This window comes from Populus trichocarpa, chromosome 3 (assembly GCF_000002775.5).
Source record: "Populus trichocarpa isolate Nisqually-1 chromosome 3, P.trichocarpa_v4.1, whole genome shotgun sequence".
Classification (NCBI taxonomy): Eukaryota; Viridiplantae; Streptophyta; class Magnoliopsida; order Malpighiales; family Salicaceae; genus Populus; species Populus trichocarpa.
Genome location: NC_037287.2, coordinates 8,186,935 through 8,212,087, shown reverse-complemented (window position 1 = coordinate 8,212,087; position 25,153 = coordinate 8,186,935). Strand labels below are relative to the sequence as shown.

The 25,153-nt window shown below is 31.4% G+C and overlaps 3 protein-coding genes across 3 annotated transcripts; 1 reads left to right on the top strand and 2 right to left on the bottom strand.

The window, feature by feature from the left end:
* Window positions 1–2,371, bottom strand: LOC7478387 (uncharacterized). The gene is made up of 3 exons (XM_002304148.4): window positions 1,790–2,371; window positions 1,364–1,587; window positions 1–391 (listed from the first exon to the last, which is right to left on the bottom strand). Exons 1-3 carry the CDS (start codon window positions 2,011–2,013, stop codon window positions 384–386), a joined length of 456 nt encoding a protein of 151 aa, XP_002304184.2. The 5' UTR covers window positions 2,014–2,371; the 3' UTR covers window positions 1–383.
* A 14,182-nt stretch (window positions 2,372–16,553) lies between these two features.
* Window positions 16,554–18,968, top strand: LOC7483510 (trihelix transcription factor ENAP2). The gene is made up of 2 exons (XM_024597894.2): window positions 16,554–16,912; window positions 17,024–18,968. The coding sequence occupies exon 2, from the start codon at window positions 17,548–17,550 to the stop codon at window positions 18,793–18,795; it is 1,248 nt and encodes a 415-aa protein (XP_024453662.2). The 5' UTR covers window positions 16,554–16,912; window positions 17,024–17,547; the 3' UTR covers window positions 18,796–18,968.
* Window positions 18,969–23,335: 4,367 nt separating this feature from the next.
* On the bottom strand, window positions 23,336–24,446 carry LOC7483512 (putative MO25-like protein At5g47540). Its single transcript, XM_052451453.1, is given in 7 exon segments — window positions 23,336–23,383; window positions 23,385–23,450; window positions 23,453–23,515; window positions 23,517–23,564; window positions 23,566–24,177; window positions 24,246–24,303; window positions 24,379–24,446. Coding segments are annotated over 7 exon segments (963 nt in total).
* Between the last annotated feature and the right edge of the window lie 707 nt (window positions 24,447–25,153).

Here is a 25,153-nt window from a genome sequence, read left to right as displayed (position 1 = left end):
TGCATGGAAACTCATCCATTTGTCATATTAAAATAAGACACTATTATACAAAATATTTGAAGAAAACAATCATCAACTCTTCCAAAAACCACCTAAAATTGTACATTGAGAGTTTCCTGATACAATACTTACCTACTCTCCTCATCCATCTTCACATCATTTGAGAGCCATCTTCAAATTTCTTGAGCCATTCTCCTTCATCACCACCTGCACAGAATCTAACTGAATCTATAGATTAAAAATATCCCTTACTATCACCATCAAAGTTTAGATTGATATCCTGCAAAATTCACACAGGTTACAGAAGCTCCTTGAAAGCTTCAAATAAGCACCATTGTTGTCCCAGAAAAAAAATTGCTCTTGCTGTTCCCTTCTCTTGCTGGTCAAACATCTGCAGGGAAATAGTGTGATATTATTGTTGCTGATATAACAATAGTTTGAGAATGAAAAAAGATAATAAAGAAAGACGCTGCATAAGATGTGCATAACAGCTCTTAGACTGGATAGCAATGCAGACTGTGGAAAAGAAGGGTGAAACGACATGCAAGTGTTGATAGCTCGGTCAAGGTTATTAATTCCCTCATAACAGTAAAAAGAAACTGTTATAAAGATGATAATGCAAAAGCCAATCCAGTATCGATATTGGTAAAGATTGCTCACAAGTACTGCCCTTCACACAACATTTGAAATATTACAGGAAATAAAACTCCACCAGTTAATATTGGTTGATTCAGAATCAAAACAAGTAAAATAACAAGGAGATATCAGAACGTGTTAAAATTTCAGGTAGAAGCAAGTTTCAGGATGATATTACTTCATGACACATGACTTTTGTAGCCATCTGCATGGTAAGAATGAGGTAGGCTATCACCTTAAACAATAAATATATCACAGAGACGATCAACACCAATAAATTATGGAAAGGGATAGAGCTAATAGTTAATATCTAAAATAATAGCAATGCTTTGTCAACATGCAATTTATTTGCGCATTCAATCTTCAAACTGAATCAGTTCCCAATACATCCCTTCCAGTCCAAACCGCTCCAAGAGCATGGGAAAAGTTCTAAACACAAACTAAAAAAGTTGGCACAACATGCATGTAGTCTGTCCAACTCAAGCCAGATCAAATCCACATTTCACAACAACAGCACTGTATAACATCAGCACGTTGGCTAAATAAATCAACTTAAACCGAATTTATTGAGCACATCTGTCCAACTAATTCAAGATGTAAATTATTCACTCTCCATAGGAATTCATTCTCACACAGAACAGGGCACAGCCACTATTATATAACTAGAGAACGAATGAAGCACAATGACATTTCACGAATAAGTTTAACACGTGTAGAAATTTCTTACTGGATCGATATCGTGTGGGAATCTCCCGGAGTTCACGCTTGATACACAAATATTCACCAAGCAAGGCCATCACTGCAAATCCAGTACCATTAACAACCCACCATGTTATCGAGGAAGGCCAACCTCCATATATCATGCATTTCAACAAATGGATGATATAGAGGGTTGCCGAAAAATCTAAGCACTTATTTGCCCTCTCAATAAAAAACAACATATACCCAGCTCTACATAAAAAACAAAATACACACAGAAATAAGCAAATCAAGTTTAACTAAAGAACACAGTCATCCATTCCATAAATAGCTAAATAATGATTAGAAAAGGATAGTACTAACAACAATCAAGAGTCAAAAAACAATACCCAATTTAGCAAATAAAACAAAACAGAAAACATAGTAAGAAAAAGACACCCGGAAATAGAATTACCCAGCAAAGGAGGTGAGGAGAAGGGAGGCAATGACACAGCAGCCGGTGACAGTAGAGGTAGTGATAGTGGCGAAATCAAAGAAATAAACGAGAGTCAAGTGAGAGACGCGAGTGCCAACAAGAAGGGATAAAAAGAAACCAAGGGTGAGATAGTAAAGGCACTGAAGGCAGACAATTTGGGCTACTATTAGCCATGGATCCCATACCAATGCACCATAGAACATGATGACTCCTTATCTGCTGCTGTTCCTTTTTTAAGCCCAAATTCAAACAGCACTACACACACACACACACACACGTTGGCAAGTAGAAAGACCGGATCCGATTGAACAATTGCTGGAATTTTTTTTTATGGATTGAATTTCAGGAATTTGAGAGAAAAAGAAACGAAATTTGAAACCCTAGATTTAGATTTTGAGTAGAAAGATCGGATCCAGTTGAACAATCTTATTTGTTTTCGTTTTCTGTTTTAATAAAATAAAAGCTTACCACAACAAGTTTTCAAAAAAGTTTACAAAACTGAATTATTAAGCTATGATTAAAGAGTTAGCTGAGGAGACACGCTGTAGGGCTGAGGTGCCTACTGATAGGGCTAGAATCGGATACAACGCATTTAGATGTTGGATGACGATTGGATATCGGTGGTTGTGTTTGAGAATAAGTATTGTTTTTTAAAGATTTTTTTATTTAAAAATATATTAAAATAAAATTTATTTTAATTTTTTAAAATTATTTTAACATTAATCTATTAAAAAGATATGAAAATATAAAAAATATTAATTTAAAATAAAAAATAAATACTAACATTATAACTTATCTCCAATGCTAACATGTAAATTTCATCCCATCTCTAATTAAGGATAAAAAACCAACATTGAAGAAATTCTTGAAAAAAAATACTAAAACGTAAAAAATAGATTAATCTCAGTTTTTTTTATATTTATTGCAATTAAAATAGATATTTGTAAGAAATGTAACAACTTGAATTATGGAGAGAAAAAATTATTCTGCCAGGAGAATTTCTCTTTTTTTATTTATATATTTTGGTCATTAACTCAAGATAAAAAAAAGAAGATTAAAAAGCAGTAAAACAAAGGCCCGAGTCAAACTTGATAAATCTGCTGAATCCATGATCCGAAACATGATATCATGATAATTTTATGGAAAAAAAGGTTAAAAAAAAACAAAGAATATCAATTTCCAAAAAAAACTAATAAAAAAAAAAATTTCTTCAGGTATTGCCTCAAATCAAATGTCAGAAGATGAAATCTATTAATTTAATTCAATTAAAAAATAAAACTCCTTTTAAAGAAGCGAAATTTAACAAAAAAAAAAAAAAAACTCAAGGCAACTATAGTTAGTTTAAAAAGAAAGATAAATTCTATAGAAAGAGAGTGAAAAAGAATGTTAAAGGATGAAATATGAAAAAAAAGCTTAAAAAAAAAAGCAAGCCCGAGTGAATCTTGTAAACTCGGGTTAAACTTTTAAATCCGCAATCCGTTAAATTCTTGACCCGAGTTTAACCCAGGAGCTCAACACCTAAAAAATTAAATGTTGGAGGATAAAATCAATCAATTTAATTCAATTTTAAAACAAAATTCCTTCAAAAAAGCTAAATTCAACAAAGACAAAAAGAAAAAAAAAACAAGGCAATGAGTGTTGTTTTCAAAACGACTAAAAAATACCATACAAAGTGAATAAAAAAATAAAAAAAGCGAAAGGATGGAAAAAAAATCTAAAAAAAAAGTAAAAGAAAAACTAAAGAAACCTATGTCAACTTTGTAAATCAAGGTTAATCTCATAAATCTGTAAACCATTAAATTTAGACCCGATCTCAACTAAGAAGCGAAACACTCGGTTAATTAAATGTTGGAAGATAAAAAAATAATAAAAAAATCAATCTAAAATCTTGCAAGTTAAAAAAATTACAACAATAAAAAAAGATTTAGATTTGATAGGAAAAAAACCAAATAATGATGAAGTTGGAATTTGTTTTTGCCAAAACCATCTAAAATTAAAAAATATAGTAATTAAAAGAATATGGACCAAATATGATATATTAAAATATCAATTATGGATGAAATTGAAAACAATTCTTAATTTAATAAACTATTCTAAATTAAAAAAATTACAACAAAGAAAACATGGATGAAATTGAAAAAACCCCTTAATTTCATAAAGTATTCTAAATTTTAAAAATTATAATAAAAAGAATAGAGATGAAATCTTAAGTATAACAAACTTTAGGGGTTGATTTGATTTTTTTAATTACAGCACGAAAATCTAGTAAGAGAGAGGGAAAAAGAAAAAAATAAAATAGAAGGCCACAAGAGCCACACCGGCTGCTATAGTGCTATACGCATCACTGATTCATGGAAGAGACGCTAAGACGTTCAAAAGCCACCCTGGAATCATGATTTTAGCCACTAGACGACGACGCACGCGTCGTCCAAAGGCGGCTGACACTGTTCATCTGATTCCTTTTCTTTTTAATTTCCTTATTTATCAAATTACTCTATTGCCCCCAAGAACACCCAATAACTACCAAATGACCACATGTAAATGACAAAAGAGCTTCTAAGTCAAAGACAATTGTTTTTAATTTTCAAGGGTAATAAAGTAACTTACCTGTTTAAAAATAAAGTCAAAGACTTAAAAGTTCCTGTCCCAAGTGATTGTTTTTTGTCTTTCAAGGGCAATTAAGTAATCACACTATCAAAGAAAACACAGAATTAATGTCTAACTCTTTCCTTTAAAGTAATGACCAAGGTGTCCCATGAAAATTATCACCATACCCCTAGACCCAAGACATGCTACTTTGCTCACCAAAGGGTAAAATCAACCTTTCATTGTGGATTCGCACGGTGAAAGGTTGATGCCTTCTAGTAAAAAGTAATTTAACTTGTTTTTTAAAATATTTTTTGTTTCAAAAAATATCAAATTGATATATTTTTAAATATTTTTTCATGATTTTAATGTGTTGATATAAACAATAAAAAAAAATATAAAAATATCATTTTAATACATTTTCAATTTAAAAACATTTTTGTAAAAGAATATTACATCGCATTACTAAACACACACTGAGCTGAGATATGATTTGTGATACTTAGAAGTTGTGTTTAAGTTGAGTTTAAAGCACTTAAGAGTCAGTTTGATGTCGGATATGAATAAAAGGATGTGTAGGGTGCGTTGCCTTAAGGTTCGGGCAAGAATCGAAGCTAAGGTTTTCAAGATTAATGTATTTCAGGAATTAACCTAGGATTGAGTTGGAGTCGGAGTTAAGGGTACTAAGAGGTTGGATGAAATTTTATCTAAGGTGCTTTGAGTCCAATGAAAACTAGGTTTAAGGTGTCCTAGTTAAGGCTAGTTACATTGAGGATACATTAAGATTGAGTATATGGTTATTATCTTTTAATTTTGTACAACATCATACTAATTTAAATATCCCACTAAGATTAAGGGAATTTTTTTTAAAATAAAACTAAAAAAAAACTACCCAACCAAACAAGTTTTTTATTTTTGAAAATTGAAAATAAAAACAACAAATCTGAAAACTAAAACAAAAAATAAAAAACGAAAATGGCACCAAACGATCCTTTAAATTTCTTTTTTTCTCAATTGATGTATTGAAGAGAGAACTTTTTTTCCAGTCTTTCCTTAATTGGAACCGCTAATGAAAACCGTGGGAGGATTTATTTAAATAGGCCATATACTGCAAATATTTTTTTAATCAAATCAAGAAATTAATTAGTTATGACATTAGTTTTTCTTATGAAGCTATAATTAAGGATTTTAACAAAGTAATTTCAAATGATAATGCAAACATCTTACTAAAAGATTCTTTCTAGAAAATTTCAAATGATGAATTAAATCTACAAGATTCATTAATAAACCACACTGATTCAAGGTACAATTTAATACAATTTAACTGGAATATTTTCATATTAAACTAAAGATTTACTTCATATAATACATTTTAACTTTTTTGTAAAAAAAGTAATTGAAAAAACAATGATCAAAATTGATACTAATAAAAACAGAGATGTTTTTACAAAAAGTGTGAAAAAAAAATCAATTTTCATCCATAAAGTTTTGAATTATACATGTTTGTCCTTATTACTTTAGATCTTTATGTTTCAATCCAAAATTTTATTTTTATTACGTTTCAATTTCTAAAATCAAGGAATGAGAGAGAAAGTAATAAAAAATAGTAAGGAGAGAGAAAGTAGTCGGCTAACACATCTTAGTCATCAAAATAGTTGAAATTGGTGTTATGAGTTCATCTTAGAGAGAGAAATTTAATGAAAGTGGTTTCGCCCTTTAAACATGTTGGAAAAATTAGATTGAGACCCATTAATTTGTCTTTTATTTGGTACAATTTTGAATATTAAAACTGATTTAGAGAATGTTTTAGGTTTCAAAATATGTTTATTGAGGTTTCTAAATATTTTTGGACGAAAACAAGTTGAAAATAAATTTTTAGAGTTCACATACTTGAACCTTGATTTCAGGTCACCAAAGTGATCGAAAAAATGCAGAAAATGACAACATGTCTTCTACCAAGTCAGATGAAGTGTCATCTATCAAAATAAATATAAAAAAAGAGCGAACATAAAAAAAATAAAAAAGCCAAGCATACTGGCCTAACTTTTCCGTACAGGTTTGGCGTATTGGCCTAACTTGCCAGACCTAGTAATGTTTGGCCATTTTTTCTTAATTTTTTTTTAATTTTTTAAAATTTAATTAGTAATTAATATACTCTTGCTTATTTTTTAAAATTATTTAGTTTACTTAAAAAAATATTAATTGATCATTATAATTTATTTAATTAACCTAAAAAAAAAAACATGTAATATGAAATTAATATTTGAATATACATCAATCTTTTATTTTTTATAAACAAAATCAGCTTATTGCTTAGATATTTATTTATTATTAACAATTTTGCAACACTCAACATTTTGTCTAAATCTAATGGACATTTGACAAATTAATCAAAGACTAGGAACAAGAATTTCCTAAATGTTATAAGTTTTTTTTTTGTTGTTGTAAAAGTAGCATAGTAAATATTAAAATTTGGTGGAATAGCACCATTTGAAAAGGATTTGATAAAATAACATATTTTGATATTGTCGTGCTTCAGAATCGCGACAACTTAAGATATCGCGTTTTTGAAGCATGACATTAATTAAAATTTAAATCTAGATCGAATAACATAGAACAGATGCACAACCCAGCCTCTCTCTCCTAAACCAACTGATGCCCTCATTTGCTCTCTACAAAACCCACCAAACACCTTTATTTAACCCTTAAAATAACTAGAAATCAAACCCATTAGAGGTTTGTAAGCATCCTAGATGTTTGTGGGTGCAAAATTGACCGATCAATTTATTATCACTGTTGCCGCCGCCGCCGCAGCCACCCCACCTTTTTTTCTAACTCTATAAGTAAGGTAAACATACTACATTGCTATAAATTTATATTTTGTTTGGTTGAAATGAAATAATTTTTTAGGTTGAATTTAGAGTTTATGATGAATTTATGATTTGTTGAATTAATGTGAAATTAGTTAAGAATATAATCAATTAGAGTTGATTTGATATAGTTGAATATAAAAATAAGTTAAATTAATTATGAAATAATTATTTTAATAATTATGTGTTGCGTTTAATTGATGTTAAGTTGTCGAATTATAGATTTTATGTGTATTGTTGGAATCAACTAATAATATAATTAAATATGCTTAATGATTTCATGGACGAGAGCATGATTGTGGTAAAATTATGATGAATTAAATGTTTTGTTGATTGTTGATAAGCTGATGCATTTGGTATTATTTTTGAATTATAGTAATTTGCTATTAATTCGTGTTTGATTTAATGCAATTGAGCATTAAAATATCAATAAAAATATGTATCATGAATTATGTTTAATTTATTGTGAATTTACTTTAACATTAAACTTTGAAAATTTGATTGTGTTTGATATGAATTTTGTCAATTAGTGTTAGGATAATGCAATTTAGTTACAATTACATCCAATTAGTCGAAATTTAATTTTCTCTTTTTAATAGAATGTCTTATAACATATTTATGTTATATCATTACGATGACACTATTATTCTTGATATGACCTATAGTATAACATACAATGATGAGAGCAATTTGTTGTTAAATGATAATTTATGTTTGTCATATGCAAAAATGAAACAAACCATTTGTCATGGACTTGAGTGAAATTATAATGATATTGATGTTGAAATAACTTGGAGGTGTTAGATTGGTGAACATCATTATTATCTTGTATCAATTATGTGTAATGATAGTTTTAAGACAATGATTGACTCTTTCATCCAAAATGGTTTGAACATGATATATTGTATATAAGTAGTCAACCAAAATGTGTGTCCTAACTTTTAACGGGCCTTCAAATTTAATTAGTAGAGGTAAAAATAGTTTTATTGTCAGTTGATTTGCTGCAAAGGATAAATGATATTATGTTCGACAATTCATTTGCTGATCAACATAGATTTAACTATTCTGAGCCTATTGACAATGGGGATGATGATACATTAGATCTGAATGTAATGGTGAATGATGGAGATAATGATGTTAATGATGAAATCATACCTCATATTCCTGAATTTATGGATGCTTTTAGGTCTAGTTTTGTTGTTTCTAATGATTAGACACTAAGTCATAGATGTATTCTAGGAGGTTTTGAGTTGGAGGTTAGAGAAAAATTTAGTTGTAAAAATGAATTGGTTAATGTTGTTAAACGATGACATATTGCACATTTGCTTGAATACCGAGTCTAACGGTTTAAATATCATAAGTTTTTTTAAAATTAACAAATAAAAAAAATAGTGTTTACATTTGATAAAATAAATCTTAAAAAATATATATTAAATGACAAATTAAAAATGAGTTGTCAATGCTAATTAAATACTAAAATGAGAAGCTGATTCTTTTAGTAAAAATAAAAGATAGATACACATGCAAATATTTTACTCCAACTATCCTTTTTATATTTTGTATTTTATCTTGGAGGTTAATTGGTTGCTAAGAACAATTTTTTTTTTTTAAAAAAACAAATATATCATTTATATAAAATATTAGAAAAACAATTTTAAATATGAGTTATCATAACCTCTTTGAAGTATTATGAAATTAAAAAAAAAATTAAAAATATTAATTAGTATTTTAAAAAATAAAAAATAATAATAGAGAGGCTAAAATCCAAACTGCATATTTGGTTTATTAATTTTTGAAAGAGTAAACAACACATCTTTTGCTCCATTTTTTTTATTTAACTAATGACTTGTTGTCTGTTATGGAAAACATCCTATCATCCACTAGATAATTTTCAATAACCTCTTATTATCAAAAAATCAAAGTCCAAGTTTTGAGATTTTAATAACCTATCTTTCAACTTGTTTTCAAATGAAAACACCTAAAAAACATTCTAGAAACATTAATAAACTCATCTTTAATTTCAAAAACACCCTATAATCACTTGGAAAAAAAAACTTAACAAAAAAAATCTTTGTGAACTTCGATATACTTTTTTCAATATAATTAAAGAGCTCACTATCTCCATTGAACTCTTCTCATAAAGACGAACATATTAAAGTCAAAATCATCCTCTTCTATGCATGGAATGTGATTGGTAAAATACTTTCTCTCTACTTAACCTTTTCCGGTCACTTTCTCTATTTTCTAACAACATTCAAGTGCTGAAATGTGAAAAAATAAAAATAAAGTTTAGAGTTGAAACGTTAAATGTTAAAACAATAGAAACCAAATAATACACAAGTTGGAAATTTAGAGACCAAAGTAAAGTTTTCCAATTCAAAATGAAAAGGAATTTCTTTTTTTATATATATAAATATATATTTGGTTCTTCTTCTTTTAATTTTTTTAACCACAGCCTAAAGTTCTATTTTGCAAAATTGATCTTTAATTTGTCATTGGAAGATTCCTTAACACTTTGCATATGCAAGAACATTCAAAGTCCAAGAAATCTCAAAACATCAAATTATGCAAATATAACTAGAAGGATGAGATTGCAAAGAAATAAAGTTTGATGATTAAAATGAAAAAAAATAGTATAAAAATAAACAGTATAGTCCATAGAGAAACGAGTATGCATGAACAATGATTGTTACTATTCATTTTCCTCAAAAATTTTTTTATATAATTATAACAAATAAAATTATTTAAAAGAATGTAATTTGATGGCATTAAAATCATAATAATATTTTGCATGCCCTTTATTATTATTATTTTAAAAAATAGTTTTTTTATTCAAATAAGGTTTTTCCATATCTTAGCCAAAGTTGATTGATTGGATTTAGTTAACAACTCGTTTGTTTTTGTATTTTAAAAGAATTTTTGAAAAAAATTGATTTTTATTTATTTATTTCTTTGCTTCAAATTAATTGTTTTTAGTGTTTTCAGATCATTTTGATATACTGATGTCAAAAATAATTTTTTTAAAATAAAAAAAATATTATTATAATATATTTTCAAGTGAAAAATATTTAAAAAAATAACAACTACCACCCTTCTAATCATCCACTAAGGCATCCATCAAGGCATGAAAAATGTGATTAACAAACCATTTTAGTTGATAGGTCATGCTTGACGAGTGGTACAAATGAATATGAACAATTTTCACCGAAATAAGAATACTATTTTGGTTAATGGAATTTATATTTCATTACACAATTTACTGTCATGTACTGTTGGCTGGCAAAAAAAAAAAAAAAAAAAACTATATGAGAAACCTATAAGATAGACGCATCTTTAAGGAGTTTCCATAGGAGATTGTGAAGGTGATGCAGCCGGTTCGTAATGATCATGAAGTCTTCAAATGTTTTTTTTGAAAACCTCGATTTAGTACATTCGAAACTTGGTGTGATGACGGTAAACGACCTTATTATATAGTAACAAAACTATATCATTGTTTAGTTTTTTTTTTTTTTGATAATATAAAAAATATTCAAGTGTTATTAATATTTTTTTAATCATAAAAATTGTTTCCATATGATTTTGATGAATTTAAAAACAATCTAAACGATTTGTAAAAATATAATTTGACTAAGGTCCTGTTTGTTTGCTGGAAAGTGGTTTCTTTTTGGAAAGTGAATTATGGAAAAGTGAATTATTTTTCAATGTTTGGTAGTGTGATGGAAAATAAGTTGGAAAACACTTTTCAGTGTTTGGTTATGTCATGGAAAATGAGCTGAAAAATAACTTATTAATGTTTTATTTTCTCAAGTTTATTAAAATAATGAGGAACAAATCTTACAAATTAAAAAGTTGAATGAGAATGAAATTGAAAAAAAATATAATTTCATAAATTATCTCAAATAAAATAAATAATAATCAAAATAATATAAATCAAATCTAAAAAATAAAATAAAAATGAAAGATGAAGAAATTAAAATAATAATAATTAACATTTCATAAATTATTTCAAATAAAATAAGTAACAATCAAAAGAATGAGAACCAAATTTGATAGATAAAAAATTTCAATAAGAAAATGATAAGGGAAAAGCAAATAACAATTATAAAAATGAGCACCAAAGTTAATATAAAAATTAAATTTTAAGAGATGAAATTGAAAAATAAATATTCAAAACAAAATATATATAGCAATCAAAAGTTTGAGGACCAAATTTGATATAATCAGCAAATAATATGACATTTCTAAATTTTTCACAATTTTCGGAAAGTGTTTTCCGCTCAAATTTTTCAGGAAAACACTTTCCTGAAAACCAAGCCAAATTTTCCTTTGACTAGAAAGTGTATTTCATTTACCAACTTTTCTAATGGCAAACAAACACATGAAAGTTTAGAAAGTGGTTTCCCGGAAACCACTTTCCAGGAAACAAACATGGCCTAAAAATATTCATAGAAATATTTTTTCAAAAATATTGAGATGACAACACAATAGATCAACTCAGGTCAATACAGGTTAACCTGTCAAATTCGCAACCATGGTCATAAGAATAATAACATCACAAAAAGCAAATTAAAACAAATTATAAAGTATGATTTCCAATTAACCTAATGATAAAAGATAAAATTAAAATTCAATTAAAAAAACGAACCGAGTAACCTAGGTTAATCTACCAAACCTGCAAGTCGGGTCATAAAACCGAGATACTCCCATAGATAGAGAATCAAAACAAATTATGAAACTAAATTCCTAATAAACCCAATATTGAATGATGAAATTGAGAAAAATTAATTAAAAAATGACAAAAAAAACCTAATTCAACCTAGGTCAAACAAGTGACCCGGGTTATGAAACGGAGATAATTTTATAGAAAGCAACTAAAAAAACAACCCGAATCAATTCAGGTTAACATATCAAACCAGCGACCCTGGTTAACCTACCAAACTCGTGACCCGGGTCTTGAGGTTGAAATATTCATATAAAGAGCAAATTGAAACAAATTATGAAGCGTAATTTCCAATTAATCTAATATTAAAGGATGAAATTAAAAACAAATTTATTTTTAAAAAGGACTAAAATAATAATTAGAATCAACTTTAGTTAACCTGTTAAACTTGTGATTTGGATCATGAGATTAGAATAACCTTATAGAAAATAAATCAGGAATATAATTCCTAATGTGATAAGGATCATTAGGCTAGATAGAAAACTAGGTATGCTTGACCATATATATAAAAAAGGATAGCCCAGGTGTGCCTGCCTTGAAAAAAAGAACAGCCCTATATATATATATATATATTTAGAGATAGCACAAGAAAAGAAAATTCTCTTTTTAATTTTGTCTGTTAATTTTATTTAAAAATATTATATTCCACAAGAAAATATTTTTAGTACTTCTATTTTTATTTATTGTATTTGTTACAATCCATAGTTAATAGAGGTATAAAATTTATGGAACTTATAATGAAAATGAAAAAAAAATCAAGATTTAAAAATCTTAAAATGATAGCTAAACTATAGAGAAAATTCTTAATGTTAATACTTCTAATGACAATAACATACAAAAATATTAAAATATATGAAAATAAAATAAATAAAATCCTTTAATAACAAGGAAAATAAATAAAAATTTAAAATAACATTTTTTCGAATCTAAATTGGTCATTAAAACGATCTTGACTACTATTAGCGTTGAGCTTAAAGGAATTGGACTTATAAAACATATTTGCAAAGTGTCAACCCTATCCAACATCTAAATTAAAATTTTTACTTATTTTTATTAGAAAGCTCGGTTGACTTGTCTCGAGTTTTATATATATATATTACACTTATCAGTTTTTGTCTATAAATATATTTGTTAAACATTCCACGTCAAAATTATCATCTAAACCATAGTTATTAAACCCGAACCGGCCTGGCGGGTTGACCTGGGACCTAGACCGGTTCGAGAATGACCGGATGACGCAACAACCCGACAAAACCCAGTCGACCCGGCGGGTCGACCCATGACCTAGGCGAACCCGGATGAGACCCGGTGTTTTTTTTCCCTTTTCAAATGTGGTTTCTGTCCCTCGGCCTCCCTTCTTATTTCATTATCTTCTCTACAATGAGTTGTTGTTAGCAGTAGAAGAGAGGAAAGGAGTGTGAGGGACTTATTTCATCATCTTCTCTACAATGAGTTGTTGTTAGCAGCAGAAGAGAGGAAATGAAAGTGAGGGACACTGTCGTTGGAGGCTGGTCGAAGGAGAGGCTAATCGGGTTGGTCTCCTGTGTCAGTGGGCGGCGGCTCTGGTTTGGCCAAGAGACGGAGGCGGCTGGGGAAGAAGAAGGAGGGGCTCTCTAGTTGTGGCCAAAAAACCAGGGGATGACTGAGAGAGGGATGAGGGAAGTTGTGGCCTGGGTCTTCATCCCATGCTGCTTGACGGAATGCCTTCTAGAACGAGAGTGAAGAAAGAAGGGAAGATAATTTCTTTTATCTTTCAATTTTCGATAGTCAGTCGTGCATGGCAGCTACTTTGGCCAAGCAAAAAGGAAAGCTTTGGCTGGTTTTGGGAGAGAAAATCTAAAGCCAGGGGGAGCGGCGACTTATTGTTTTATTTGGTAAAGATAGGGAAAAGTTTAGGTTTTGTGTGCTTTTCCTTCAAAAGTTTTAGTTGACTAGGAAATATATTAAATTGCAATGTGGGGCATTCCCTATAGCTTTTGGAGCCATTTGGTAGGGAAATATGGAAACATGTTTTACTGGAAAGAGAAGGTAAATTACAAAGTTGTGAGAATATTAATTTTCTTAGGTGTTGAAGCTCTTGTCAACAGCTTTCAAAAGAAAGAAAAAGGAGTGAATTTCCGGGTTGACCTGGGTTAACCCGGGTTGACCTGGGTTAACCCGGGTTGACCTGGGTTAACCCGGGTTGACCCATAAAACCTGGGACCCGGCTCCTTGACTGGGTCAACCCCCGGGCCGGGTTTAATAAGTATGGTCTAAATTATAGTCCATTATAAGAAATAAAGTTATAATTTCGAGTTTTAAATATGAAATCTAAAATAAGCAGAGAATGAAATAAAGGTTGAGTTGGTGAACTAATATGTAAACCATGGGTTAATCGGTTTCTTAATTTAAAAATTAGCATAGTAAATCCATAGGTGCCGAAGTACATATCAACAGTATAAAAAGGATGCATTCTTGCCACTTACATTCTCTTCATATATACTATTCAAACATGTTTGACTGATTCGATTATACGGCATTTTTAACAAAATTTTCATAAGAATTCTCAATTTGTTTGTTTGTGAGTGTTTTTTTTCAAAGAATTGCTTAAAATATAGGAAAAAAAATTTAGTCCGGGCCATCATTAACATTAAGAATTGCTTATAATTAAAGTAGATCAGTTTTTTATTGTGTGCAATTCACGGTGAAAAGGTTGATATTTTTAGTTATAAATATTTATTTTTTTAGTTTTTTCTTTGTATTTTTAATTAATTTTTTTTATTTAGTTTGTTAACATTAAATTTTTTTCTATTTAGTTATCACACTCACATGACACAGATTCCAGGTTTGACGGGTTAACCCAGTTGATTCAGATTTTTTTTAATTAGTTTTTTTCTTCAAATTTCATCTTTTAATATCGATTTAATTGAGAATTAAAGTTCATGATTTTTTTTGTTTACGTTTCATTAAATTATCGTGATCTCATGAGGGGATTTTACTTTATCCCTCCTCGCAAAGCACTATTCATTGGAATAGTTCTTTGCTTTGGTTTTTTTATTTTTTAATATTAAATTTTTTTCTATTTAGTTATCACACTTTCATGACACGACCTTGTAGTTAAACCCATTTTCAAGGCTCTTGGATCTAGTGTTGCAGCCAGACTCAAGGCTCTTGAACCTGGTGTTACAGCCAGACCCACTTAAATTTGGATCGTGCAAATTTAATATTATTATTAACATTATAAATATTATTATTTGTATTATAATGAATATTGCTAATATAATAATTAATAAATTTTAAAAAAATATTATTAGTTATATGATTTTTTTTTGCTTTTTTCTTTTTTTTTTTCACTGTATTTGCATTGTGCAAATCCATAGTGAAAAGGCTTATGCTTTTAGTTATAGGTGTTTTTTTTTTTTTTTGCTTTTTTCTTTGATTTTTTTAATTTAGTTCGTTAACATTAATTTTTTTTCTATTTAGTTATCACACTCACATGACACAGATCCTAAGTTTAACGAATTAACCTGGTTTGATGGGTTAACCTAGTTGATTCAGATTTCTTTTCTTTTTTTTTTAATTAGTTTTTTTCTTTCAATTTTATCTTTTAATATCGATTTGATTGAGAATTAAACTTCATGATTTGTTTTGTTAACTTTTCATTAGATTATCGTGATCTCATGAGAGGATTTTATTGTGCCCCTCCTCGCAAAACACTATTCATTGAAATAATGCTTTGCTTTGTTTTTTTCTTTTCAATTAATCTTTTTTTTAATTTCATTCTTAATATTAATTTTTTTTTCTATTTAGTTATCACACTTTCATAACATGACTTTGCAGCCAGACCCACATCCAAGGCTCTTGAGTTTGGTATTGCAACCAGAGTCAACGCTCTTGAGCTTGACGTTGCAACCAGACTCACTTAAACTTAGATTATGCAAGTTTAATATTATTATTAATATTAAAAATATTATTATTTTTATTATAATAAATATTGCTAATAAATAGTTTGTCAAAGCATAGTTGTGTGTATATCCATATCTTTTAGGCTTGCCCAAACAACATAACCTCATATTGTTTGGGCCAGGCCCAAACAATATGGCACCAACATCGTCTAGGTTGAGCCCAAACAATGCCTACTAATTCCTTTATCTATTTATAACTATATTTTATTAGATTAGCTACCAATTTTTTTTTTTAAAAGGTAAATATGTGGTATCTTAGTGGCTAAGGTGTGAAAATACTCTTTCTCCACAATTACATATCACCCACCTCCCTACTAGACACAAACTCCTATTTTTGCTTACAGCTCCAACATATTCATCTTTCCTCTTAAATTATAAACTAACTTGAGCATCATAGATTTTCCTAAAACACACATGGAATTTTGTTTTGCAGGTTACAACTCATTCATCATCACATAGTTATAAACCCTAGCCCTTTCCATGACCCAACCCGAGGTCACGAAGAATAACGCGGGTCTTCCAAGATTTTTTTCAAACATTAAAACTACGTAGTTTTAGATTTTATTTTTAAAGTCAAATGGGTGCTGAGTCACAAGTTAACTCGGTGCGTGAATAATGTTTGAGAAAGTTAATTCTCTCGATATAAAACCCTATCCAAGTCAAGTCCAGTCAACAGGTTGAACAGTAAGATCGGCCGGGTTCACAAACGATGTGACCAACCAATCAATTCAGTATTACCAAAAAACTCCATCAAAATCACATCTGAAAGCAAGGACAAGGTCACAAGGCGTATGTTAGCGGCCACTCTCTTTTTATCTCCCCATTAAGGGATACTTTTATTATCGCCCTCAAGTCTCTCTCTTTACCTTCACACCTTTGATTTGCGTATTGTTTAAGTTTCTTTGAAACATCCAAGTCTTGGCCTTCTTGGAAGCTTCATTTACAGTTCACACCATTTTTAAATTGATTTTTTTTTCGTGAGGTAAGAACCGATCTTGGTTTTCATTTAACTTCAGTTATGATTTGACTTTAGAATTTTTCATTCTTGAGTTTATTATTGATAATACTGAATCATGGGTTTTGCTTGTCTTAGAGTTTTGATTGTTTGTGAAAGCGGGTCTGGTAAATTTAGAGCTCCTAATTGAAGTGTTTTGAAATAGGAAGTTTGATACTTGGTTGTTTTGGTAGATTTGGATTTGATGGAGTAGTTAATGATCTCGAGAAAGAAAAAAAATTGAATTTTTTTTTTCTGGAATTTTGCGATACATTCTTGGTGTATATGTTCATTTAGAAGTGTGATAAATGAGATTACTTTTCAGCAATATTTTGTGAGGTTTGTTCTGTTTGGAACTTGATTTGGTTAAATTATGAAATCTTGGAAGGTGATTTGATAGGTGACACTCATGGTGTTTGTGATGCTGAATCAATTATTGATTTCTTAAAAAATAATGGAATTTGAATTTGGGGTTGAGACAGTGATCTGGGTGGAAAAAATTATGGTGTGAGTTGTTTTGAGTATTTGATTGGATGAAATCAGTGATTTGGAGTTAGTCTCGAGAGCTACTTGTGGTTACCATTTAGATTTTCTTATTGTTGAGTTTAGAGTGTGCTTTAAAAATGGATGATACTGAAGATGATGCAAGGTACCCACCAAATCCATACGGGGAGAACAACCAGAAGAGTTATGGTTCTAATCGTCACAAACTTCTCGCGGGCAATGCTATGTATCTTAGGGAAGTTGATGATCAATATTCCATTGATGAAGATGAGGACTCTGATGAAGAAGAAGAAGAAGATGAACATGAATTAGGAGTGGAAGATGGGGAGAATAATCAGAAAAATGGCATCCATTATGAGGGAAAAGATGTGGATGAGGAGGAGGAGGAGGAGGAGGAGGAGGGTGTTGATGATGAGGAGGATGAGGATGATAATCAAAAGTACAATAGGAGGATAGACGAGGATGAGGATGATAATGAAAAGTATAATATGAGGATAGACGATGACGATGATGATGGCGATATCGAAAGGCATCCAAAAAAGCAAAAGCTAAAGAGTTTAGTTTCAAGTTATGAATTTGCTCCTCGTGTTCCAGCACCTCATGTTGCAGTTCCAGCAGGGCCAAAACCATCAGTTGGTGGACGCAATCCGCTTACAGACTGGACTGAGCGTGAAACATTCGTTTTGCTAGATGCTTGGGGTGATAAGTTCTTGCAACGTGGGAAGAAGAGTCTTCGATCTGACGAATGGCAAGAAGTTGCAGAGAAGGTGTCAGAGAAATCAAAGATTGAGAGGACAGATACACAATGTAGGAATCGTTTGGATACATTGAAAAAGAAGTACAAGGTCGAGAAGATTAAGTTAGCAGAGGCAGGCGGTGGTGCTAGCAAATGGGTTTATTTCAAGAAGTTGGATATTCTAATGTCGACATCGGCTCAGCAAGGTGGACTCTCCTGTGGGCTGGACTCAGGAGAGTATGTTTTCATGAACTCGAAAGCATATTCAAACCATGCCAACGGATTGGATGGGATGCGGGATAGTCCAGGGAATTCAGAATCAGCACATGATGACGATGATTCGGATGGGCTCCCACCCAAGAAGAGAAGGCTTGGAAGAGAGTCAAGAAACTGCAATGAGCAGTCCTCTTTTGGTTTGCTTGCAGATTCTATTCAGAAATTTAGTGAGATCTATGAGAAGATTGAGAGTAGTAAAAGGCAGCAGATGTTGGAACTAGAGAAGATGAAGATGGATTTTCAGAGGGATTTGGAAATGGAAAAGAGGCAAATTATTGAGAGAGCAAAGGCAGAGATAGCCAAAATTCATCAAGACAGTGAAGATGAGGACACCATGTCGGCCAATAGTGCTTAACGTGTATAAATCTGTCTCTGATCCTGTGTAACATTTAATTAGTTTGCTTTCTGCTCCTAGCTGTGCAATACTGGGGGCCTTTTCATGTTCTTTCCCATGTTGTAAACGCTACTGAATAGCTTATTGTATTAGTTTTAATAAAATAAATGGGTAAAGAAGATGATTACACCTGACTGTTGTGGTTATCGTGTTTTCTTTGTTCAATATCTGCTTGTGGTGGATGATATCGTGTCTTCTTTGTTCGTTTTCTTCTTCTTGTGGTTTGTTGGTACTGAAAGCACCCTTGATTGACTGACATTGCCAGAAAATAAATTCAGCAAGTTTGTTTGCATGCAGGTGCAGAAGACATAATAAATTTCAGCATCCTAAATCTGCCTTGTTATGTACCCTGATAAGGATCGGTTGGCTAGTTCTTTCGTCTGTGAAACTTATGTTCTTTGTAGAGGATTTAAGAATGGCATCGAAGGTCATTTATAAATGGATCTTATTGCCTTGTCTCGGGAATTATGCTACTAGAGCACAAGCGCGACGTTGTTGGCTGAAAATGCAGAAGAAATTATAATAGTGAGCAAAATTTAAGATTGTTTAGCCGTTGCTTACCCCACGCAATTTTCGAGTTAAAAAATAAAAAATCTTATAAAGTACTTGACCAAAGTCCATTGGTTCTACTGAAACCTGAGGGACCTCACCACTGGCAACTTCGGCATTCTAATTGGCATCATCTTTTATTCTTTATTCTATACAACAGTCAGTACTTCCTAAGCTATTATTAAAATAATTAAAACTGTAATAGCAATTATTTTTCAAATATTTTTATAAAATATATTCATAAAAAAACAGAGCAACTCATCTCCAAGCCTTTCAAAAACCGAGAAGAATTGCTCTGGATCTTTCAGGTTATTAACATCCAAAGTTGGTTCCAGATTCACGGTAGATTGACTGTTGAATCAAGACGTAAAATACTTCCATAACTACATTTTTTCCTTGCCGGCTTGACGTCGTTTGAAAAATTGGCGTTGGCAGGTTCTGAAGTTGTATCTCAAATATTTTTGCTTCCTTTGTGACGAGGCCAAACTAAAAGGTTAGGAGCTTAGATTTTAGATCCGGCCTGGTGGCCGGTTTGGATTTTAAATTTTGACCGAGTTATCGGGTTGCCCGGTTTAATTTTTTTTAAATTAAAATGATGTTATTTTAGTAAAAAAAAAACAAAAATTAACGGGTTGCAACCGAGTTTTTGATCGGGTCAACCGGGTCACTGGGTCAACCTGCCGGGTCAAACGGGTCACACCGGGTTTTTTCTTTATTTTTTTTCAATCCGGCCCGGTTTCAGTCCCGGATCGGCTGGGTCCAGGATTGACTTTTTAAACCGGGCCGGATTTTAAAACTATAATTAAAAAAGAAGGGAAAAAGAAAAAAAATTGAAAAAAAGAGCTTGATCAGAAAGCTGTTGTATTAGCCAGCAACCACAAAAAACAAGAAAAAAAGATAGAAGGTTTGATCGGCCGGAGGACCATACAAGAGAAAAGGGGCCTAGTTGGGCCACATGGCCCAAACAACCAACAATAAAAATAAAGGACAAGCTATCTGGGCAGGGGAAAAGAGAAAAAGGAAGAAGTAGATTTGAAGGACAGACCACCGAAGTGCAACCTTAGCTTTGTCATTGACAATTTGACATATACTGGACAAGTAGATTTTTTTCTTTTTTAACAAGATAAAGCTAACGATGCTAAAAAAAACTTTAATAAAAGGGCACACAACTCCACATGCGCTGTACACAAGATGACAACCTCGTTCAAGCGCTATACAATTTCCTTTTTTTTTTTTTCTTTTCCTTTTTAGTCCCTAATTCTTCAACAACCCTTCAATTTAGTCTCTAATTTAGCCAAATTAGAGAGAGGAAAAAAAGGAAAATGAAAGAGAAAGAAATAATGGTACACCAAATAATGTTTAAGCATGCTCAAGCCACTGTAACCACCTGCTACTATTCTTCATTTTTCACGGCAACTACTTGATTCTTCGTTTTACAAGCTATCATTGCGACCGTATAAATTATCAATACGAGACATACCTGAAAGTCTTATCTCATAAATTGATAGTGCGACGACATCTACATGAATAAATCATTTTACAGGTTACTTGGGCGACAAAGATATTTAGTCTCTATGATTACTCTTGCATGGTATGTTTACGACTCCACTCACCACGAGGTAGTTCCATATGAATTAATGTGCATAAATACCTTAAGTCACTAGGTAAATAATACATGAAAAATACACAAAACAATCATAACATATATTCTTCTACACTCTCATTCTCTGTTACAAGTTATTTTTCTCTTGCACGTTCATATTAACTTAGACATGAGAAGGTCCCCTATCTTGATATGAGATTTGTTTTGCAGGAGTTTGTGATTTACAAACTCAACCTAACTAAAGTTCTTTTCACCAAAGCATATTGCATAAGTCATGGAAAGACCCGTGTTCAATTTGAAGTTTTTCGAATTTGTTAGTGGAACTATCTATGAAAACTTGAACAAAAACCAATTCAGTTCCCTTTCTTTCCTAGTTCTTTCCATGATTGACAACTTAGAAGGTCCCTTATCTGATAGGGGACTTGTTTTTATAGGGGTTCATGATCCACAAGCCCAACTCAACTAAAGTTTTTTTCTCTAAAGCATATTGCACCAGTCATAAAAAGGCCCAGGTTCAATTTGAAGTTTTTCGACTTCGTTAATGGAACTGTTTACGGAAACTTGAACAAAAGCCAACTCAATTCCTTTCCTTTCCTAGTTCTTTCTATGATTGACAATTTATAAGTGCCAAAATAAGAAAAGTGAATGACCTTTTTACCATAGATGCATAAACTCCTTCAAATCTTTAACAAATCATCCATCAAATGAAAGTGCTCGCTAAAATTGTTCTAGCCTCAAGAACATCTTTGAACTTTACCACTCTCTTAAAAGATGACATAACAATATCTCCATTATATGCGCCTAAGTGCATGTAGAAAACTTTAATTTTCTAAAAAAACATAATATAATGAATATGCAGAAAAGTAGGCACAAGAACAGACATACTCTAGCCCTACATAGGAGTCACTCCCGCCATGAAAAACATTCTTAAACTAGATGCTCTAGACGTGGTATCAAAATTTTTAAAAGTAGAGCACCGATAAGTCCTAGCCATAGAGTGGCCATCACTATCTATATTTCTTTGAACCTCACTCACATACTCTTTAACAAAAAAGGCACCGATATGAGATGAGATTAATAACGATATGAGCTTCTAAAATTGAATATTATCCCCACTATATGTGAGATTATCCACTTTGGAAATGGATTAGGCACCTGTCTCTCCAAAAATTGCGTATTTATAAAGACGAACTTAGATAACTATGATGAACTTGTTGACCTTCAGGTTACATATTAATATTTTATGTATTTTGATGATAACAATTAAATGAAAATAGACTAATAATATGTTTGGATGAGATTAAGTTTAAACATGTCTATATAAAGATCATATTAACAAGAATAAGGAATTGAATGAAGAAATCCATCAACAAGTCTAAGATGCAAAGCAAGTAAATACTTAGTTTTTAAGGATTCATTTTAATGCTTATTGTTAAATCTTTATATCTTATTCAATAGCAAATTAAAATGACCTCACACACTTCACATTGCATGCATAAATAGGATTGATATACATTTAATCGGTTCAAGTTTTATTAGGTTTGAAATTATCAAAACTAGTTTTTAAGCTGAATCGATCAACCGCTTGGGCATACCAAGTGAATCGGTTGACCGTTGTTCATCCGTCATAAACACCTAAAAATTTTACAGGAACCAGTCGACTGAATGATATGGTCATTTAAACTGATCGACTGCTTTAGCCATTAGAGACATTCCAACAGATATAAACGACTAGTTTCTATTGGAAACACCACACACACACACACACACACACACACATGTTTTATGCAAAATTAAAGTGAGATTCTAAACATACATGTTATAGAAGCTATTCCAAAAGAAAAATCAATTAGAAATCATCAATCCTAACATACTGTAAATTGTGCTAAATTAAATCTTTATATTCTAGCTCAAGAGTATAAAATCTCAAACTCATTACACTTACACACCTTTAATCATCCTAGATGCTATTGAGTGAGCTACAAAGATTATAGTTTTCAATTGTATAATCTACCTTTTAAGAGAGTGAATCTTGTTGTAAACAAATAATAATTGTAAACATTTGAGAGTTTAGATAATCATTGGTGAAGTTTTGTCACAAAGAAAAATTTTTTAAAGATTCTATCTTCAAGTGGTGTAATTGCTTGGTATGAATTTATAAAGGACATTGTATCTTTTACTTGAATTAGTAAAATAGTACAATACTCAAGCACGGATGATATTTTAAATGTGGATGGAGGCTTGTTGAATTATATTAAAAACCAAGTTTACAATTTTCTTTTTCTTATTTCTTTACTTTAAGTATTTTAATTATATTGTTGGTTAGTGTATTATATGTGATTAATATGTTTATTTTGAATCCCTCAGGAGATTCATAATAATCCTCGAATTATTAATTCCTCGAACTCACGTATCGTGCCATCACAACTGAGTTTGAGTGATCCAAAAGTATGTGTCCAGCGGCTAATTGATAGCTTTTCTTCTTGTAAGATAGTCGGTTGATTCTAGCAACTTCGAATTCAAATCTGCCAAAAAACCATTCATAGTTGTTAGACAGAAATTCAGTATGCCTTGTCAATTAGTTCCTTAAGAGTTAAGGCATCATCTGCCGCAACGTCGGAATTCAGAAGCTGTATATAATCAAAGAACTTCTTCAGATGTACTGGTGATTCTAGAACATATCTTGCAGCACTCTGGTGACGCAAACACGCTATCATCATTTCACCGTAATGGTTAGCCATGTCTATGTTTCCACAACCTGCTACCAAAAGATCTAAAACATCGGTGTTTTTCTGCAAGTATTCTGAGGCAATCAATCGCAACTGAACTTTCTGCCTTCGTAGATTTGCAACAACTTGAGTGGCATCTCTTTGGACCTCCAAGGTCAATTTCAGAAGACAAACGATGAGAAGAAGTGTGTTCTCTCTGAAGAACTCCTCTGTCAATTGTGCGAAGGCTTTTTGGACTGCATAAGACTCATCATTGTCATCAACAATTGACTTTAAAGCCCTGATATGTTTAGCCATCGCTGCCTTCTTCTCTTCTTGTTTTAGATCTGCCTTCTTCTTCTCTTCTTGTTTTAGATCATAAGAACCAGAGGATTAAATATAACACAAAAGACACTGAGTTTCTCGAACTATTTCGGCAGGTGTAGTCTGAGTTTTGGTTTAAAAAAATATTTGAACAAATCCCTAATATCAACAAAAGACGGTGAGTTTCTCCAACAATCTGAGTCTTTTATATGGTGGACGAGAGAGACCAAATTCCATGCGGACTGCTTCACCGACTCCCTTTTACAAAGGAGATGAGAGACCGAACTGAATGTGGAATGCAACCATGGACCTTATGTCTCATTCAATTGAATGTGGAAAGCACCCATTTGGCACAGCAACCTGAGGGTTTTCTTGAGATCCATGCGAAAGAGATCAGCGGTAGAAAGAACCACAGCTACAAATGCCATACCATTCCCACTAATGAGCTAGTCAAAGATTTCAGACATGCCCTCTAGAAGTAAGTTCGTCATCAATAAAGTCCACTATATATGGACATCCTGTCTCTTTAGAACATGCACCTAGTATTTGAGCAACTCCTGTTTTCTAAGTTCATCTTGCTGTATATAAAACGAACAAATAGTTCACTTGAGTCGGTGAGCAATCAATGAAATGAACTAGGCGGTCTGCGTCCAATCTAGGCTGCCTTTTTCTTTGTCACAAACCTGTGCTCTTAAGCTTCTTGATCTTTGATTTCAATATGTATCAGAGCTAAATTCCTCAAGCTCCAAAAACTCTCTCCTTAAGGAACCCTTCCAATCCATTCATCAATGCTCAAGCTTGTTTTCCATCAAGCTCTCCACTACAAATTTCCTCTTTTGGAGAGCTCAAATACTTCCTTTGATTCACAGTCGTTGAAATCATTGCTTTCGCTGGTAAGAAAATAGAAAATGCAGAAAAGGATTCTTGGATTAGTAATGATGGCCTCATTAGTATGTGGCTGTTAGCAAATGAGAAAGAAGATGTCCCGAGTATGATCTATTGTGGGGATACAACTTATTCTATTTGGAACTCTCTTCGAGAGGAGTTGTTTCCGAACATCGAAGAAAATGAGGCTCAATTGAAAAATGCACTCTACAGCGTGTCCAAGGGAACTTTTCTCATTTGATGAATACAT

Excerpts from the sequence above, each read along its gene's own strand:
- LOC7478387 (XM_002304148.4), bottom strand. The coding sequence starts at position 2,013 with ATGTTCTATGGTGCATTGGTATGGGATCCATGGCTAATAGTAGCCCAA. Across the intron at positions 1,588-1,789 it reads CTCCTCACCTCCTTTGCTGG|AGCTGGGTATATGTTGTTTT; the intron begins GTAATTCTATTT and ends TTTTTTATGTAG.
- LOC7483510 (XM_024597894.2), top strand. The coding sequence starts at position 17,548 with ATGGATGATACTGAAGATGATGCAAGGTACCCACCAAATCCATACGGG.